Here is a 19,439-nt window from a genome sequence, read left to right on the forward strand (position 1 = left end):
TTCTAGAATTCAGCTTCATTGGAAGTCCACGAGTTCTAGCATTATGAAAGAGAGAGAGAAAACTTTTCTTAATCTACTTTCTCCATGCCATCCTAAATTTCTATCATGGCACCTTTTCTCTAAACTAAAAAAATCGCAAATGCCATAAGCTTTCCTCACAACGGAGTTGCTCTGACCCCTAGATCATTTTGGTTACTCTTTTCTAAAGCTTTTCCATCTCTACAATTGTCCAAAAGGAAACACAAACCCTGGTAAGAATGCCTGGTACCCCTGGAATCATGCTCAGAGATTGGGGTGGCATGTAACAATATTAAGGAATCCAACTTATACAGTACAGTGGACCCTCGGGTTACATTACCTTCGGGTAACATAACTTTTGGGTTGCGAACACAGCAAACTGGAAGTGTATAATTCTGAGTTGTGAACACACATGCGAAACACTCTGCACACTGCGCACATGTGCAGAAACGCTCTATCGCGCCACACGCATGCGCAGACATGGTGCCTCTAGGTGTGGACTTTTGGGGGTACATACGGACCCCCAGAATGAATTAAGTTCATACCCAGAGGGTCCAATGTACCAGTCAGTAAAACAGTTTTTAATAAATTCACAATCCACAATATTTATTTTGGTTTGAAAATCTGTGAAAACTCCAAATAACTGCATTAGAGAGTAAAAAAAAAAGTTCTGGATGTTTGCATAAACTTACACCTTAAATAAAAAAGTAAATACAATGGTTTACTCCAGACATTACCTAAAAACGAAGAAACTGTGGCATTCTTCAGGAGCCAGTTCAATTAATCTACAATATCCACAGGATTTTAAAATGTTCATGGGGAGGAGGGAGGTCAATATTCAGCAAGAGATCTCCATATACCAAAATAGGTGTTCCCAAGTGGCTCACACATATTTAATATTTAATATGCAGAAGGGTGGCGCTGCATGGAGAGAGAAATGGCACTCAGTACCTAAGGGTGTGTCTAGGATGCTCCCGCAGAGCGTACATGTTGCTAAACACATTATCAGTACAGTCAATTATAAACACTCATGGGGGCTAGGGGCGGGAGGAAATTCCAGCCACCCACTTTCCCCTGACCTCATAAGAGGTAATCAGAGCCACATATATGTTCATTGGGGAACATCATCTTAACGCAAGAGTCAGTCTGCTGCTGCCCGTAAATTTCTCTCTAGTGGAGCTATAGTACATGAGACTGGTGTAGCAGGTTGACTTTGAACAGGGATTCTCCTGTTGAAACCACAGGGGTAGTCTTGAGAAGCCATTATCCCTCAACCTACATCCCTCCAAAAGTACCAAAAAGTACTGGACTTGCAAAGATTTAGGCTGTAATTCTACACAACGTTAGCCTGCTTAAATCCCACTGCCTTTGAGTGAACTTAAAAAGTTGAATTCTGCAACTGTAGGCCTTACCCATTGTTTTACCCAATTATGTTTCTTATTTCAGTGAAAACATTCAAACCCATTTTTGCACAACCTTACAGGGGGAGGGACAGGGTTGAGGTTCAACAAGCTATTTTGTACAACACAAAGTAGAGCATTTTGTTTAACGTAAAGGTGCACTTATATAATTGTCCCAAACATTATCACAATAAAGTATTCCTTTGTATTGAAGAACCAAGAGCACACAAACATATTTCTTCTTCGGTTTAATTAAAAAAAATATTCTCAAAAAAACCCACACACATGTGCTTACGTCAAGAAAAACTGACACATATTCAATCAATACCAACTTGTGACACGCCTAAAGTTTATTACTATTGTTATATATTTCTTATACCTCAGCCTTTTTCCCTGAGGGGACTCAAGGCGGCTGAAAGTGCAGCACCCTTTTTTTTTTTATCTTAAGAGATAATGCAACAAAGCAGAATTGTCCTTCCTGCTGGTTTGCTAAAGGAAAAGCCCCAGTAATTCTGTTTTGGTTAGCTTTGGTTCTGGCGTCACCCCCTGTGCACCAAGGTAGAAAAGAAGACCACAGCCAGGAAAAACCAACCACCTGCCTCTGTGGTTTTTGCTTACCTAGCAGAGAGCCTATAAAGATGATAACTTGCACCGCGGTGGTAAAATGTCGGTAGGTCTGCTCGTCCCGATATGCCTCCCCTTGCGAAGTCCCGTTGCCGTGGGCGCTTCTGTTGATCCCCGCGATTTGCGCGCTGGACGCGTTCAAAGCGCTGGCGACGGCGTGGTAGGGCCCGCGCTGGCTCGCGTTGACGGAAGCCCAGCTGGCGTTGGAGCCCATGGCGAGGGGTCTCTTTCGTGGGCCGCCTTACCTAGCAAGCCCCCCGCGCGGGTCCGGCGCTCCTCACCGAAGGAAGCACGCGGCGGCCGGCAGGAGCCGCCTCTGTCCGCCCGGCAGGCTGCTCCATTGGATCGCCGCTGGATTGCTGGACCGGGGGAAGAAGCGCGTCTCGCTTTTCATGCCCGGTGTCTTAGCAAGGGGCTGCCTTCACGGCGCAATGGGGGAAGAGGAGAAGCGAAGCTGCTTGTAGCTTCGTGGTTGCCCCATCTGCCTTTGCCCCGTCCATCCTCAGCGTGTCACAAACATGAGCCCAAGCGACATGCGCGCCATGCTCCTGCTCCGGGGATCGCACCGCGCTTGCATCCAAAAGGGAAACACCAGCTCTAACCCAGTTGGTGCTGCGCCTTCCAGTGCCACGGTTTTGCTTCGCGTTCACATCTTTGCACAGGGAAGCGGCATCTCTCTGCCTTAGGCATCCTCACAGGCAGGGGCCGTTTGCGTGCTCAGCAAGCCCCAAACTCCCATGTGGGGATGTTGTTTCTCATTTGAATTATACCACAGTTCACTTCGGAACGAATAGCGCTTGGGTGAACGCGGCCTCCTTTTGCATTGGCAGAGCTCCCTACCTGCGCCGCTCGACAGGCTGCAGAATGAGCAGCGAGCAACTCTCGCCTGCCTCATTTGCTGGGAGCACGGCCGCCCGGGCTCCTCGCTGCCGTTTTTCATAGAGAGAGCCAGAAAGAGAGAGCGGGTCATGTGACGCTCAGCTGTGGTAGGGGAGGGGCAGGTTTGTTTGTGTGTGTGTGTGTGGCAGCCATCTTGCTTTTTGGGAGCTGTCAGTTCAATGTCTGAGGAAAACCCAAGGGCGGGGGGGGGGGGAATCGTCTTCAGAATTCAGAAAGTTTATGCAAGTTCCTTAAATAACAGTGCACGGGAAAAGGGAGGGATATGTAATTCATAACGTTACATTTAGTTGCTTTTTTCAAAAGGAGGGGTTTGTGTGTTTAAATACAATACAGGTGTCTTAGAATACTGCACACTTTCTGGACTAGCCCCCCCTTGCAAAACACGTTCACCAAAAACCTTTTAAATATTGCACTTGCAAAATAGGTCATACGATGTCTAATGTGCATATTGACCTCCACAGTTTTATTTTTGCAGTTGACTACTAGCAGCATGTAGGCAATAACCTCCAACTACAACTAGAAAACTCTCAGACTTTTCCAACAGTATATTGTTCTCCGAGTGAATAGAGGTGCTAGGGATAGCCCTGAGGTTTTCCTTTGGATGAGAGCACTGGATACTTAATATGTCTTGGAAGGTTTGTTTGGTTTCCAGATATGCCTGCATAACATAGTGGAAGCAAACAAGAACCCCTATAACATAGCAGATACCCAGATACCTTGTGCAGCACCCCTTCTCCAACTGCACCCTAGAATCCAGCTAACTCTAACTAGAAAATTATCGATTGCTGCTGTTTCTCTCCTAGTTTAAAATGTGAACTGCTTTTTGCTGTATCTTTGTCCCTACTCTAGGGTTCAAGCGCTGATGGGTATTTCATTCTTAAAACTCCATTAGATATATTCTAAGCTATCAGGATTTCATCATCGTGCTATAAGTTCCCAAGCAACCATCTGGTTTGCAAAAGTGATATGTCAGAACTGAAGAACAATGGCTCCATTCACATCTCAAACAGGCAGCTGAGAAGGAAACCATGCTTAATGAGGAGGTCCCAGAGAATCAGTAGAGGTGCATTCCTCTGTTACTCCTGGCCTAGATCATTCAGGAGGATGACTACCAGTTTCTGTCCCAAAGATGGTCAAGAAGCCAAATTTAAATGAACCAAGATGATCAGCACCATCCAAGAATGTCCACAGCTAAGTCATGCAAAATGTACACTGACCTTTGCTAATTGTCACAAAGTGGGGCAAATCTAATATGAAGGAATTAAAATGGTAGCTCTCTGAAATAATGTGAAACTATGGTGCATCCATAACATTTGTATGGGAATACTGTATATAGAGCAATAATAGTATAATCTAGAAATATTTACACTAGGAAAAATGAAATATCTTAAGTCTTAGAAAATAATTTAAGCCAGGCAACTTTAATTTAGTTTTCTATGGGACTTTTTTAAAATCAAAAGAAATTTCAGTAGCTGCCATATAATGCCATCATTTATTTTCCCACTTCAGTTAGGACATGCTTAGTGGTTGAAAGATCTGCAATGGCTATTGCATTAAAATGTTAATTTAATAAAGGGAAATATTTTGTCGTTAGAAATGTGTACTAAATGACAATGAACCCGTATGCTATCCAGAAGTGAGGGGGTGGGTTCCTGGGATGATGGGTCCCCAACCCTTCCCTCGAATCAATCAAGAGCTGTCTTCTCCAACCTGCTGCCTTCCAAATATTGGACTACCACTGCCCTAATGAACAAGGGCCAGTAGTTAGGGAGGATGGCAGTGTAGTAGTCCAACAAACATCTGGAGGGCACCAGCTTGGAGAAAGGCGATCTATGAAGGCGACGGTTTCTTTACAGTATTTGCATGCTTGTTACTGGGCTGTGCAGAGCAGAGACCTGAAGAAGGGCTATGAAGGAAGCTCTTAGTTTCGTTTTGCAAACTGCAACAGGAGGTGGGGCCGGCGTGGTAACTCCGGGCCTCGGCCCAGCAGCGCCTTCCCCGGGCTTCCTCTCGCGCTGCCGCAACGGACAGCCGCGGTGTTTGGTGGGGCCTGCAAAGCAGGGCGGGGATAGCAGGCCGCGCGGTTCCGCCCACCGCGGCGGCTGCGGCCTGGCTCGGCGAAGTGCAGCCGGCCTCCCTGGGGGGGGGTTTGCTTTCCACCCCCCCACCCCTCCCCGAGCGGACATGGCCCAGGTGAGGGGCCTGTGGCAGCCGCGGGGGGAGGCTGCCGAGGCGTCCCCGGAGCAGCCCGAGAGCTACCAGCTTCGCCAGGAGAACGAGCTGCAAGTGCTGGAATCTATCTACGGGCGGGACTTCCAGGACTTGCGCCACGGCAAGCCGTGGAAGGTAAAAGGCAACGACGCGGCTGGGCAGTTTCCTGCAGGGTCGGCTTTTCGTCTCGGGGCAGGGGGTGGGAGGCAGGGCCTTTGCCTGACCAGCCTCACAGAACTTGCTGCCCCGTAGCGTTTCCTAAGGTGGTGCACTCGGCATCCGTTCCGTATTTTAAGACCCGAGGCCCTGCTGCTGCCTTCATTTTTCGATGCACGGGGAGGCTTAACACTCGTCTTCCTCGGAATGCAAAAGCAATCAGCGCCTGCAGCGTGCTACGGAAGGCATGCCAAGGGCAGGGCAGAAATTCCCTCTGACTGTGCATCACTCATTTTATTGGTAACGGGTCATAACAGTTGTGTTGGAGGCGACACGTCCTTACCTTTTAATGATTGCAGTGTAAATACAAAGTGTGCGTCATCATGGAAGGCTTACGGTTAGGAACAGAGGAAGTTGGCTTATGTCAAGTTAGATCCTTGGTCCCCTCTAGCTCAGTGTCGTCTATGCTGGTTGCCAAAAGCTCTCCATCTTTCCCACCTGGGGATACCTGGGAATTGAACCTGGGACCTCTTGCATGCAAAACATGTGATCTGCCAGCAAGCCCTTTCCCAGTTGTTTTCTTGCTTTGTTAGAGGCCTGTTCTTTATATTACTTGCAGCTGCAAATTTCAGCTGGCTAACAAAAGTCAGTCACAACTTCTGGACCATTAGTGCTATGCCTTAAATCTTAAATAGTTTAGCAAATAATGCATGTTAATACTGCAAGCCTAGAGTTTATTGTCTCGTCTTGCCTTATCAATGTTCCATAAGATGACAGTTTTTGACTAATTATGCTTTGGAGATGTCTGGCCACATCACATAGTCAGTGTATCCACCCGTTCAGTATTGGAGTTTTTCTCAGAATCTTCACAGAACTCAGATTATCACATAGTTGCACAATTTGTGATTTACCAAATTTAATGTAGTCGCATCGGTCAGCTCTTGTGCATTAGGAGACATGTCAGTTATCTAGAAAGCATAGTCACTGTCACAGGAAATTAATTGAAATCCTGGTTGGCAATCATTCAGGGTTGGTAGGCTGTATCCAGATTTGCATCTCACAAATTGTGCAGAGAAAAACAGGTTTTGGAACCTGCCTGTTCCTGAAATTCAACCTTGAGTAACTACTCTGGGGCAGGGGGGAACTGCCTTGTGAATGCAGCCTAGGGTTATCATTGTTGGTGTCTCCACACTAATAATGTTAAGCAAACATGTCTAGTGTGCACAGCCTGAGATACCCCAACATATGGTTATTATTAGCCATCATTTGCTTTCTCCCCAAGTGAGCAGTTATATAATAAGTATCCAAGGGAATTGTCATTTTCTGCTCCTCCCAAGTGCCCCTGTTAAACTGTGAAGCATCTTGTATGTATTAAAGTGAACACTAATAATTTCTCTTGTGTGCTGTTATGTTAGGCATAATTAGAAGGGTTATTATTCATGCTGATTTCCCCAAAGACTATGTTCCCAACCCCATGACATTCGTGTGTGACACTTGAAACACGTGTTTTTTAACATAATCTGCTCATGCTTTTCCTTGAATGCAAACGCCCAAGTTATTAAACTACTATTACATGTGTATGTCAGGAAACCATATTCCGTCCCACAAATAGCATAGTTTCCCCCCGAAGTTCTCCCAAATTGAAGTTAAACTTTGGGAGTCTTGTTTGAAAACAGTGGTTGTCTATTTTAAAACATTTTTACAGGGTTTGTTGCAGTTTAATGTCACCAGGAAACAGAATTCAGAGCTTTTCAGATAGGAGCAGAATTAAATCTTGATGACTAGGGATACTGAGGAGAAGGTTTAGTCTGCACCACAGTTGTCTCGTTTCTGCTTCCATGCATATCAGTGTTTTTCGATTTAAGAGTAAAAATAGAGAGGTGTAATTAGGGGCAATGTTGCAGTGAAGACACCCTTCCCCCCAACACTGGGTGGCCTGAATCTCTCACTGACTATGGGTTTCTGCAGGGGTGTACTGAGGGAGATGAATTGATCATTCTTCCTCTGTACGCTTCTATATCCTGCTTGTTATAGTCACAGGCATTTTGCTAGTTAAACATAATTTGCTGCTTTCTTTGGCATTTGACTTTGAGTATATCTGTACCTGTAGTACCTGGCCCAGTCCACAAATCAGTTAAGATACTCAGATTATAGAATTTCCAGAGCGATAGCTGTGTCAATCTCTTGTAGCAGAAACTATCAAAGAGTCTTGTAGCACCTTAAAATTTATTATGGCATAAACATTTGGATTATGAAGTGTCCCAAACTCTTTTTCTGCTGAAATGACTCTTGTATGAGTACAGGGTGGTTTGTTGGTAAGGAAGCCAGTTGCGCTGTGACTAAAAATATTATATCTGAGCTGATGCAGTAGTGGACAGAGAGAATGCAAGACTGGGGAGCGACAGCAGTAAACACAATCCTATACAAGTCAATAATAAGGTCAAGGACTCCCTTGCTCTTCTATAATGTGACCACATAATATCGTGAGTACAGTGGTACCTCAGTTTTTTAACGTAACCTGTTCCGGAAGACCATTTGGCTTCCGAAACGTTCGAAAACCGAGGCGCAAAGGGCCGTCTGCAGTTTCCATTGAGAAAATTGAAAAACGCGCAGCGGAAGCCGTTTGAAAACCGAGACTCGTTTGAAAATGGACGTGCTCAATTACTTCTGGGTTTCCTACATATATCTGTGGTTGGCAGCTAATTTTTAACTGGCCATAATTTGCATTGAACAAAGGCTGAAGAGCTAACAACACAGGCACTGCTTTCTGACCCGTCCATCTTGGATAAAAGATCTCTTTAACTCCATCCTTTTTGGAGTGGAGGCATTAGCAGAGCCATTTCCTTTGTTACATATTTTTTATTTGTCAAATTCTCTATTGTTGTTCACACTGGGGAAGAAGGAGTTAAAGCTCTACCTATGTCTCTGGGTCAAACTACACACGAAGGGCAATTAGATGGACAAATGCTGGTAGGAAAATAGTTGAACAGCCTGATCCACTGCCTTTTCCTAATTTCAGCCTCCTGTGGTTGGTTTTCAGGCATATCTGTCTGTCATGCACAGTTTATCTCTCTGCTTGTGTTGAAGAAAGCCGTGGAGGTTGCTTAACAAGACAGTATCTCTGCTGGGAGTGAGACACAAAGCCCCTGAAGGCTTCAGTGAGCTCCCAGGCTGCCAGCTGCTTTCCTCTAATGTAGTTAATTCTTCTTATATCTTTTAAAATTGTTTCAGGTACAGCAGCCTCCAGAAATCAAACTAGTTTTGCGCCCTCAGGGCTTGACTGGTGACCGTGAAGTCTATGCCAAAGTTGACTTGTGGGTCCAGTGTCCCCAAACTTACCCTGATACGTAAGTAATTAGCAAATCTATTCTATACTTCCCTAAGTAAGAATAATAATGCACCTGCCCAGTTTTTGTCATTTAATCAGGCATACTGAAATAAGATGTCTGTGTGAGTTGCATTTCTGTAAATTTATTCAAAACATGTTTCTGAGTGTGTGGAATAACTGAAGTAGTGCTTCATACTGCCAACTCCCAAATCAAAAGAGGCTGATAATTGATATTACAACATCAAACGGAATAGTTTATCTTTTATTAGGATTCACAGTCAATTCCTTCTAAAATCCCATCCTGTGTCCTCTCTGAGTTGTTTCCTGCCATGCTTGCTGCCGTGCATATTTAGAAATTTAGCATGCACAGGTTACAAACATGATGGAATTCATATTAGTCTTGTTCGAAGATGTGTGTTGTGTGTCTTTACCATAGAATGCTGGTCAGTTTTTGTAATTTGACAAGATTACTTGTGAGCCAGCTGCTTATAAAAACAGGGTGAATAAAAACTATACACTTTCAAAGTACAGCTTATTTGGATGATGTACCATGAATGCTAGCATATAACTGCCCAAGCAAATCTCAAGTCTTGTCTTGGTTACTCTTTCCCCTCCTCTAGAGTTCCAGAAATTGAGCTACAGAATGCAAAGGGGTTGTCAAATGAAAACATTAACTTGTTAAAATCCAGACTAGAGGAATTGGCAAAAGAACGTTGCGGAGAGGTGAGCGTGTTGATTTTGCCCTTGATATTGAGCGACATTGTCACTATAGCAAATTTTGTGTGTGTACCTTTAGTGCTATTATGTTTGGTACTGTGTTCTTCTAACCATTTTGATGGTACCCACCGCATTGCAGGGTTTGTGCCTAGCTAGGTGTGGGGGAGGCCATATAAAGACTTGGCCTAGCACAATAAAGCTCATTTGACATGTCATTTCAGATGGTCATGATTAATAGAAAGTGACCCTATTGAAAGTTGACAGAAATGTCTGTTAGAAGCAAACGTGAATGACGTCATTCCCAGGCACGCCATGAATTGAGTTATTTCAGTTCATAAATCACACAATAGCATATTCATAATAACTGGTTTAGAGTCAGGGGATATATCTGTATTGAATGAGGTTAGGTTGATCCCATGACTTAATTTAAAAGAAATCAAACCCATTACCGTATTTTTCGCCCTATAGGACGCTCTTTTTCCCCTCCAAAAATGAAGGGGAAATGTGCGTGCGTCCTATGGGGCGAATGCAGGCTTTCGCCTGGAGAGTGAGAGGCGTCGGTGCGCACCGACCCCTCTTGCTCTCCAGGCTTCAGGAAGCTATCCGCAAGCCTTGGGAGCCCGGCAGGAACTCCCGCCAGGCTCGCAAGGCTTGCGGGCAGCTGCCTGCAGCCCGAAGCACGGGGCGCTCTCCGGAGCGCGCCCCGTGCTTCGTGCAGATGTCCGCAAGCCTTGCGAGCCTGGCGGGAGTTCCCACCGGGCTCACAAGGCTTGCAGGCAACAGCCTGTTCTGGGGGCTGGGGTCGGGGGAAGCTCCGGGAGCGATGGTGAGGTCGCGCAACCTCGCCATCACTCCTGGACCCGTTCTGGGGGCTGGGGTCGGGGGAAGCTCAGGCTTCTCCCGCCCCCAGCCCTGCAAGTTCCAGGAGCGATGGCGAGGTTGAGCACAACCTCGCCTTTGCTCCCGGACCCCCAGCCCCGAAGCTAAAAATGAAGCCAGGACAGCTAGCGGGATTCATCCCACTCGCTGTCATGGCTTCTTTGCTCTTTGGGGCTCAGGGGGGAAATAATTTTCCCCCCTTTATTTCCCCCCCTCCCAAAAAAATAAGTGCGCCCTATGGGCTGGTGCACCCTATAGGGCGAAAAATACGGTATGTGGAGTTTGTCTTTAGATGGTTAGCCAAGAACAGTGGAACTTAATCTCAGTGTGAAAGTAGACGTGGTTAGTTCTCCACTGTTTGTAAAGTTAAGCTTGAGAATGTTGAGGGACGTGAAGCAGAGCCTTTTCTGGCTGTGACAATAATACTGTTGCACTATCTTTCCCACAGGACCTGTTTGTAGTGGTTGGCATTTTAACTTTTATATTGCTCTCAATTGGATGCTTTGTAGGTTGGTGGGGCTTGTTATATTATAGTATTATGACGTGTTAATGGAAAAATAGGATATAAATGTATAGTATAAATATAAATTGTATAAAATAAATTGTATTTTTTATTTTTTATTTTGCTACTGCACATAGCATTTCCATCCTACTTTTTTACTACGCAATATAAAAATCAAAAGATTAGCACAAATAGGAACAGATCTGTTTTGCAAGCAACTGCTTTAATATTGCTACAGCTAGCATGTCGGAGGAAGCCTTTCCTGTTAGCAGCCATCTGGATTGTATCTATTTTGATAAATTAGAAAATCCAATTTTATTGCTAGGGGAAATGAGCATTGTACCAGCTGAATGCTACTTTTCAGAACTAAGCAGAAGCCTTGCTAACCGCCCTAGTCCATCCGAATGTTTTCAGCCAGTCAGAACTAGAGTCATATCCATATCATACATTTAAAGCACATGGCTTTCCCCAAAGAATCCTGGGAACTGTAGTTTGTTAAGGAGGCTGGGAATTGTAGTTCTGTGAGAGTGACACTAGTTACCATGGTCCTTTGAGTGGTGTGGTTGTGACCAAATGCAATTTCCCACAGTTACAAATACAAATTTGGCCTTGAGAAGGATAATGATATTTTAATTCCTACAACAGTTGCAATTTAGAGCATATTATCATTTACAGAAAAGAATGTTGATAATCACCTGGTACGTGGAAAATCCTGATTATCTATTCAGAATACTTTTAATTCTATACTTAGATGAAGATGAATTCATGCTCAGATCTTATTCACGAGGTAGACTGCATAATTTTAAAGAATTCAATTAGTGTGATTGGGAATTCTTCTCTTCGCTGATAAGATTAGTGTTTATAATGTCATCTTTAATTGTCACCATTCTGACAGAATATCATTAATAATGTTCCACATACATTATCTAATGATTAACATGAATGTCAAATACCGATTGATGATCAGATTAAAAAGGGAGGAAAAAATAGATGTGGCTTTCCCCCCCATAACTATGCTCTAAAATACACTGCTGAGAAGTGCTGCTGCTGCTTTTTTACCAGCATCATTTAGGCACATATAAATATAATACTAAATTGGTTTCATGCATGGCTGTTTTTAGTGGCAAGTAATGCATTCAGCACAAGCAGTTTGGATTTTCAGAACTAAAATACATGCAAAGAAATATGAGTGGTTGTGCATTGGCTTTTATTTTGCTATGTTTGGCAGAGATTTACTGGCGCTGGCATTGAGCTCCACTGGTACTTGCTCCCACATAATTGCAAATAGGATTAGAACACGCTGCGAACAGTTTGCTAAAATCAGATTTTGCATTTGCTTTTCCTTTCCAGGTGATGATATTTGAATTAGCAGATTACGTACAATCGTTTCTCAGTGAATACAATAAACCACCTTTAAAATCTTTCCATGAAGAAATGCTAAAGAATCAGCAAAAAGAACAAGAAAGGCTCGCTCTGGAAGAAGAGCGGAGAATCCAAGACCTTAGGAGGAAAGAAGAGCAGATGGTGAGAGCATGAAATTTAAGATTTCTGTCCTGCCCCACCCGTTTCATATGAGCACTCAATCAGCTGGAATCTCTGGTTGTGAACTATTAAAATCGTTTTTGTATCTGAAAACAGTGGGATGAAGATTGCACATCTCGTTTAGTGAGTCCCTTTTTTTAAAAAAAAATGCTTTTGTTGTGTTTCCAGAACAGCAACCCTTTTACCTCATGCTGTTTTACCTTCATGCTGTTTTTGAATCCACCAAGATTTGAAAATGGGAGAGAGAGATGGTAGTGGGCCCTGTTTGTTTTCAAAATAAGTCATGGTCCATTGTGCCTGCAGATCAAGCCCATGTGGTCATCTGCATTCCTCTTTGCTGATGTAAGGAAGTTAAACTTTAGGTGACCTTTTGAACTTCAGAGATTTTGACCCAGTACTATTATTTGCACTATTTCTGTAGTAGCCTGTCTTTTAACACGTAGACTTGAAACTAAGTTTGGTGACAAGTTTTTCCTTGCATTCTCTCTTGGCAGAGCAATATTTATACTGTTTAAGGGTGTCTGCTTCAGCAGATAAGTTTTCTCAATAAACTCTTACAGAAGCAAGATTACAGAAAATTTCATTGCAGTAATGTTTATTTCAGCAACGTGAAATTCTTGATGAGATTCAGAGAAGGGAAGAAGAAAAGAGAGAAGAAAGAAAAAGGAAAGAAATAGCAAAACAGGTATTTTCAACGTTCTCCTTTTGTAATGCTAAGTTACTAGAAGTGGTTGTATCATGCTTTTGCTTTGAATTGCTTTGAAACTTCTATGTCTACAATCTCATTTTGGAGCCTGCAAACACAGAAATAAAGATTTCTCCATACCAGAAGCAGGTGGACAGTGAGATTTCAAAGTTATGAAGACATAATTATTCCCTATCCCCATGTGAGAGAGGCATAGTGTGTATCAGGGTTGAGGCAGAGAAGCAATGCTGTTTGTAGTCCCTATTGGGTTGCCATCTATGGCTTAATATATACTATTTAGTCAAGTAGATTTTGTGCGGTGTGGATTCTGTATCCATCTATCCATTGCTTAAAGTCCCCAAATGCTTCTAGCATGGGTTGCTTTCACCCTTGGATGTTACACAGTAGTGTTACTTCTGTTATTCCCTCTGGTGTTGCTGCTGTTGTTGTTTATTTATCACCTTCCATGTATGTCTCAAAACGGTATACAAAATATACAGGCATCACACTCCTTGTGCATTCAAAGAACGCATGACCGTGCATGCGCACATCACTGTGAACCTGGAAATGCACATTATTGATCATGACGTTGCAAGTAATACTGCAGAATAAACAACACTGAATCTTTAAGGAGATGCTGACCAACCTCTTCTCCAGAAAACCCAAAGTGGAGGTTCACAGGGGCTTTGCATGTTTAAGTATTTAAAGGATTGGGGTGCAATCAAGCTATCCCCTGTGTTTCTGTGTTTCCAGGAGCGTTTGGAAAGTGCTGCTTTGACAAACCAGGAAATATCTGTCGGTAGAGATATCACAGGGAACAAAGTAACGTCCAGTTTAAACGGAGGTGTTACAGAACATGGAGGGAACAATAAATACCGTGCAAATTCCACAGGGCGTTCCAAGTATGTATAGCTGTCCTTCTGAATGGAATGGGAGTGTTTCAGTGAAAATGTGTGCACTTGCACCCCATTACACAATGTACAAGCACACATACAAAGTTATCAGCCTCTGGTTGTGCAGATTGGTTTGTAGGCAGGCATACTGTACTTATGCATAGCACTAACAATCTTACAACTATACATAGGGGATGTAAAGTCATTATTTGCTTTACAAATAGAGCGAGTGCATTTGAACTTTTATTGGGTATGTTTCTGTGGAGTACTAGGGGCCATGTCCCTGCTTGCTTTGCTTGCCAGCCCCCCCCCCCTTTCCACCTTGTCAAACCCTCCCCATTCCCAACCCACTAACCCCATTCCCACCCCACCTCATGCCACTGCTGCAGCCGGTCTGGCAGGAGGATTAGCGTGGGGAAGAGGCCCAGAGAGGTGGCCAGCCTGGAGATCTGCTGCTGCTGCTGCTCCTTTTCGTATCCAGGCTGACTGTTAATTCTAATAGGCAGTGGTGGATTACTAGGCTAACTGGCTGCCACGTCTGGGCACCTACCTCATTTCTGTGCCGTTCCTTCTGCCACTTTTCATGGTAGGTTGTGGTGGCCTATCAAACCAGTTGGCCACTGCTTCTGGGCATCTTCCTGCCGTGTCTCTCATCACACCATAGTCCACAGTGTCATCTATCGACCATGCAAATGGCTGTATGGTGACAGATGAATACAAATGGACACAGCACATCAAGCACATCAATTACCATGCTGTAATTTTTAAAATAAGGTTTTCCTTTTAAGATGGAGATCTTAGGAGTGCAGGTTTAGCAAAGAGGTTTGCAGGATTCGTGCCCTGCCTGGCGGAATATAAAATTGGAGTCGCAGTGACTGGCACTCTAACCACAGGCCTTTGCTATGTGTTGCTGTGGCTTTTCTGAACATTTTAAATAGCAACAATTGAAAAAGCCTGAACTTGCTGTTAAGACTGTTCACTTGTAGTAGTACTTGGGGCCGCTGAATTAAATTGCTTTTCTTGAGCATATATGAGCACCTCAAAAATAATTGTGTTTGATTGCTTTGTAGGAGAGAGCGTCAGCATTCGGCATGCAGTAATGAAGAATCTCCGGGAACTCCTGAAATTCTGAATTTCAATGCCAGTAGTATTGGTCTACTCAGGGTACACAAAGGAAAGTGCATAGGTAAATGGAAGAACTGCCATGCATTGAGAACCTTTGGTGCATTTTTTCTATATAGAAATGAGGGAGCAATGAAAGCTGTATTTGGTTCGTTCACTGGCAGTACGGAGTCGAAGCTGTTCAACTATGTGAAACAGCCTGTTAATATTAGAGTTAAATGGTTTTAGTTGATTTTTTTGAAAATTTAATTAATAAGAACACACATTTGCTTTACTTTTGAAGTACCGTATTTTTCGCTCTATAAGACGCACCTAGTTTTTGGATGAGGAAAACAAGAAAAAAAATATACTGAATCTCAGAAGCCAGAACAGCAAGAGGGATCGCTGCGCAGTGAAAGCAGCAATCACTCTTGCTGTTCTGGCTTCTGGGATAGCTGTGCAGCCTGCATTCACTCCATAAGACGCACACACATTTCCCCTTACTTTTTAGGAGGGAAAAAGTGAGTCTTATAGAGCGAAAAATACGGTAATTTTGACTCTAGTGAGTTGCTATGATAGGCAGTGAAACAAATACAGTCAAACCTCGGTTGTTGAACGTAACCCATTCCGGAAGCCCATTTGGCTTCTGAAATGTTCGGCAACCGAGGCGTGGCTTCTGATTGGTTGCAGGAGCTTCCTGCACTCAAGCGGAAGCCACTTTGGACATTCGGCTTCTGAATAATGTTCGAAAACTGAAGCATTTACTTCCAGGTTTTCAGCGTTCAGGAGCCAAAATGTTCCAAAACGGAGGTGTTCGGGAGCCAAGGTTTGACTGTACTAAGGTACAATTTAAGAAAGGAATTTCAGAAATAGACTGGAAAGAGAAGCTGCTGAATTGCAACTTATTACCAAACTTAAAACCATGGAGAGACCTGGTCTTAACAAAGACATTGGATTCTTATCTCATTATACATGACAAAGCCATTTTTCACCTTCTCACCCCTTGCTTTTTCCTGTAAGACCTATTGCAGTCGTTAAGAGTCGTCAACAGGCTCATCACAGCTATCTGCCAATCACCCATTCCCACCACCCTTCTGAGTAATACCCCTCCCCACCTTCCCACTATTTAGAAGGGTCTGGTGACTTCTGTTTCAGTGTATCTGAAGAAGTGTGCATGCACACGAAAGCTCATACCTAGAACTAACTTAGTTGGTCTTTAAGGTGCTACTGGAAGGAATTTTTTTATTCAATTTAAGAAACTTATACTTACGTTAAAGATCACTTCTCTAGCACACTTGCTCACATGGGGAATAAATGTGCTTAGGATCCAAGGAAAGGAATGAATGCAGGAGAAAGAGCTATATATGTAGCCAGTGCTTTGCTGCTGCTGAAGAGACAAACCGCATTTTAAACTGAATAGTGGCTTGTCCCTCTTGCAATTAGAAACATTGGCAGTAATAGCCAGCGAAGCCTAGTGGCAGCTCTCTGCCTTGCGTGGGTGGCCTTCTTTTCCTTTTTTGACAGTGAAGATTTAAGATTTTTCACTCCAAGATTTTTAGGAACCTTTGCCCCAAATGCAGCATCCAAATTCTACCAGTTTGGTAGAATTGTTGAAAGACATACAAACGTTGAACAAACCTCCTTTTTAACTGTTTGAAGGAATGTTGAAAGGATGTATTGGCCAACATAGAGGTTTACAGGAGTAGCTCATTATAATGATCTTTATTAATCTGTAAGCATCTGCTTCAAAAGCTGAAGCATCCACACACAAGCCTTTTGTATTTCTCTGTGCAGACAAGGATGAGCAGCTTGGTAAATCAGTCTACAATGGTTTGGAGTTGTACACTGGCAACTTCGTCCTGGTCCACGAGTGGGTACTTCAGTGGCAAAAGAAAATGGGGAAATTTCTCACAAGTCAAGAACAGGAAAAGGTTGAAAAATGCAAAAAGCAGGTAATCGCCCATTTGTGTGTGTTGTTCAGCCTTGTGCTCGTGTGGGCACTTCTTAACACTGAAATAGTAGTGGATCATTGAGAAGTTGAAAAGGCCTCATTGAAAAGGATGTTGTATTGTTCGGCTTCTTGAGCACTTACGTAGAAGCCTGCATCAATTGTTTCTGGAAAGAATCATAATAAAACACGAGAGGAATGTCTAGGGAGTCCAGAGAGTTTTTTTGCTAAGGGCTTTTAAAACCTGGAGGGATGCAGGTGTATATTTTGGCTTTTTGTATTGGATCACTTTACCTGTAAGAGGTGCAGCCATGTATGAAAATCTCCTTCATGATTCAAACTAAAAAGCACACACAAAGACTTTTGGGGACATTTTACTACTCCAAGCCAAATTTCAACATATCTCTGGGCAGTAAAATGACCCCCAAACAAATCCATGTGTGTGTGGTGCCTGCAGAAGGGCATGTAAATCTACTTCCTGGGATCAGTTTTTGTTTGTAAAACTCCACAAGGCTGCTGCTGCTTCTTATTATTATTATTAATCTGAATACTTGCCATTGGGTAGAACAAAAAAGCACCCCAGTGGCCAAAATCAATAAACTTCTTTGGATTTTTTTTTTTTTTTTTGTCCCAGGTTGTGGTTGTGGATTCAGAAAAAAGACCTTTGTATATGGGTACTTAAAACTGCTGCTCTGGGTCAGTTTTTACTGTAAAACTACTTTCCCTAGCCTGCTAAAATGGCTTACACCAAAATAAAAATACCCCCAAATGCAAAATCATTTGGGATTTTTAACTTTTATTTTTGCCCCATGTGCTTTTTGTGTACAAGCAGAAAACCATAAATGGTAAGTGGCTGGAATTTGGGGTGTGGCTTATTCCTATGCAGATATCAGTGCCCTAGATGGACTTCATTGTAGACTACTTCTGTGTAAATTCTGCAGTGAAAAGTGCATCTGGGACAGGATTTTGTCCACCATTGGGCATCAGGGTAAATGAGAGGTGAGACAAATGTGAGTCACTGGATGTGTTTCTTTTGAACAGATACAGGGAGCAGAATCGGAGTTCAGTTCTTTGATGAAGTTAAACCACCCCAACATAGTCCGTTACCTATCGATGGCCTTTAAAGAGCACAGTGACTCAATCGTGGTAGACATTTTGGTGGAACACATTGGTGGAGCCAGCCTTTCTATGTACTTGGACAAAGAGATCCCCCTTCCTATGGATCAGCTGCGTCATTACACAAACCAAGTTTTGTCTGCTCTTGACTACCTACACAGCAATTCAGTGGTGCACAAGGTTCTGAGCGCGTCCAGCATTCTGGTGGATAGTGAAGGAAATATCAAACTGACAGACTACAGTATTTCCAAACGCTTGGCGGATATCTGCAAGGAGGATGTTTTTGAACAACCCAAAGTTCGATTTAGTGAGGATGCCTTGCCGAACAAGCCAGGGAAGAAAGGAGATGTTTGGCGGTTAGGGTTGATGCTGCTTTCCCTCAGCCAGGGACAAATTACTGCGGAATATCCAGTCACAATTCCAAATGATTTGCCTGCTGACTTTCAAGACTTTCTGAAAAAGTATGCGCCTATCTAATTATTATTTTTTACGCTTTGCCATCAGATAAAAGCATATACAGGAGCAGGGACCGAGCAACGGGAGCTCACCCCGTCACGGGGATTCAAACTGCTGACCTTCTGATCGGCATGTCCTAAACCACAGAGAGTCCCTGCTCCTGTCAACCTAGCAGTTTGAAAGCAGTTTCAAAGTGCAAGTAGATAAATAGGTACCGCTCCGGCGGGAAGGTAAACGGCGTTTATGTACTAAGTGGCTTAGTCATGCTGGCCACATGACCCCGAAGCTGTATGCCGGCTCCCTCGGCCAACAAAGCGAGATGAGCGCCGCAACCCCAGAGTTGGCCACGACTGGACCTAATGGTCAGGGGTCCCTTTGCCTTTGCCTTTACATTTAACAAGAATGCTTATAATTCAGCATAAATTGGGCTGAGCATTCATGGTACAGTCATGCCTTAGAAGTCAAACAGCTTAGTTCCTGAACGTTTTGGCTCCCGAACGCCACAAACCAGGAAGTGACTGTTCCTGTTTGCGAACTATTTTTGGAAGCTGAACGTCCAATGGGGCTTCCAGGGCTTCCGATTGGCTGCAGGAGCTTCCTGCAGCCAATCAGAAGCCACACTTTGGTTTTGGCAGTCGAATGGACTTCTGGAACGGATTCCATTCGACTTCCAAGGTACTACTGTATTTTAAAGATAGAATCATAGAATTGTGGAGTTGGAAGGACCCCGAATCACAGATGTACTCAAAGATTACAAAGCAAAAGAACTATTTCAGGATCTGGGTTGGCAGTAGGGAACTCTAGTTAGGCCTGCCAGGCCCTCATTTGGCCCATGAAAACATTCTCGCCAAGCCATGCCCACCTGCCTTGCACTGGACATTGGCATTACGTGCAGGACCACTAAAGATGCATCTTCAAGGCCATGTGCGCAGCGCTTCTTAAGCACTGCTGGTCAGCTGACTG

At 43.7% G+C, this 19,439-nt stretch overlaps 2 protein-coding genes across 3 annotated transcripts in view; one reads left to right on the forward strand and one right to left on the reverse strand.

Moving 5' to 3' along the window:
* GPR176 (G protein-coupled receptor 176) overlaps positions 1 to 5,885 on the reverse strand; it is a 33,218-nt gene extending 27,333 nt beyond the window's left edge. Inside the window, exon 1 of one of the 2 annotated variants that reach the window (XM_079989279.1) lies at positions 5,653 to 5,885. Coding sequence is in view for 1 of the 2 variants with exons in the window: in XM_079989278.1 (XP_079845404.1) it covers positions 2,037 to 2,256 (220 nt within the window). In the remaining variant the exon portion in view is untranslated. Of the gene's footprint in view, positions 1 to 2,036; positions 2,937 to 5,652 lie in introns of those variants that run through there. The other variant, XM_079989278.1, reaches the window with a different exon arrangement.
* Positions 5,024 to 19,439, forward strand: part of EIF2AK4 (eukaryotic translation initiation factor 2 alpha kinase 4) — a 41,507-nt gene continuing 27,091 nt past the window's right edge. Inside the window, exons 1-9 of the mRNA XM_079989170.1 lie at positions 5,024 to 5,288; positions 8,541 to 8,656; positions 9,258 to 9,360; positions 12,086 to 12,259; positions 12,882 to 12,962; positions 13,716 to 13,864; positions 14,926 to 15,041; positions 16,751 to 16,908; positions 17,946 to 18,481. Coding sequence (XP_079845296.1) covers positions 5,127 to 5,288; positions 8,541 to 8,656; positions 9,258 to 9,360; positions 12,086 to 12,259; positions 12,882 to 12,962; positions 13,716 to 13,864; positions 14,926 to 15,041; positions 16,751 to 16,908; positions 17,946 to 18,481 — 1,595 coding nt within the window. The 5' untranslated portion in view covers positions 5,024 to 5,126. The remainder of the gene's footprint in view (positions 5,289 to 8,540; positions 8,657 to 9,257; positions 9,361 to 12,085; positions 12,260 to 12,881; positions 12,963 to 13,715; positions 13,865 to 14,925; positions 15,042 to 16,750; positions 16,909 to 17,945; positions 18,482 to 19,439) is intronic.

Source organism: Podarcis cretensis (genome assembly GCF_951804945.1).
Source record: "Podarcis cretensis genome assembly, chromosome: 1".
Taxonomy (NCBI): domain Eukaryota; kingdom Metazoa; phylum Chordata; class Lepidosauria; order Squamata; family Lacertidae; genus Podarcis; species Podarcis cretensis.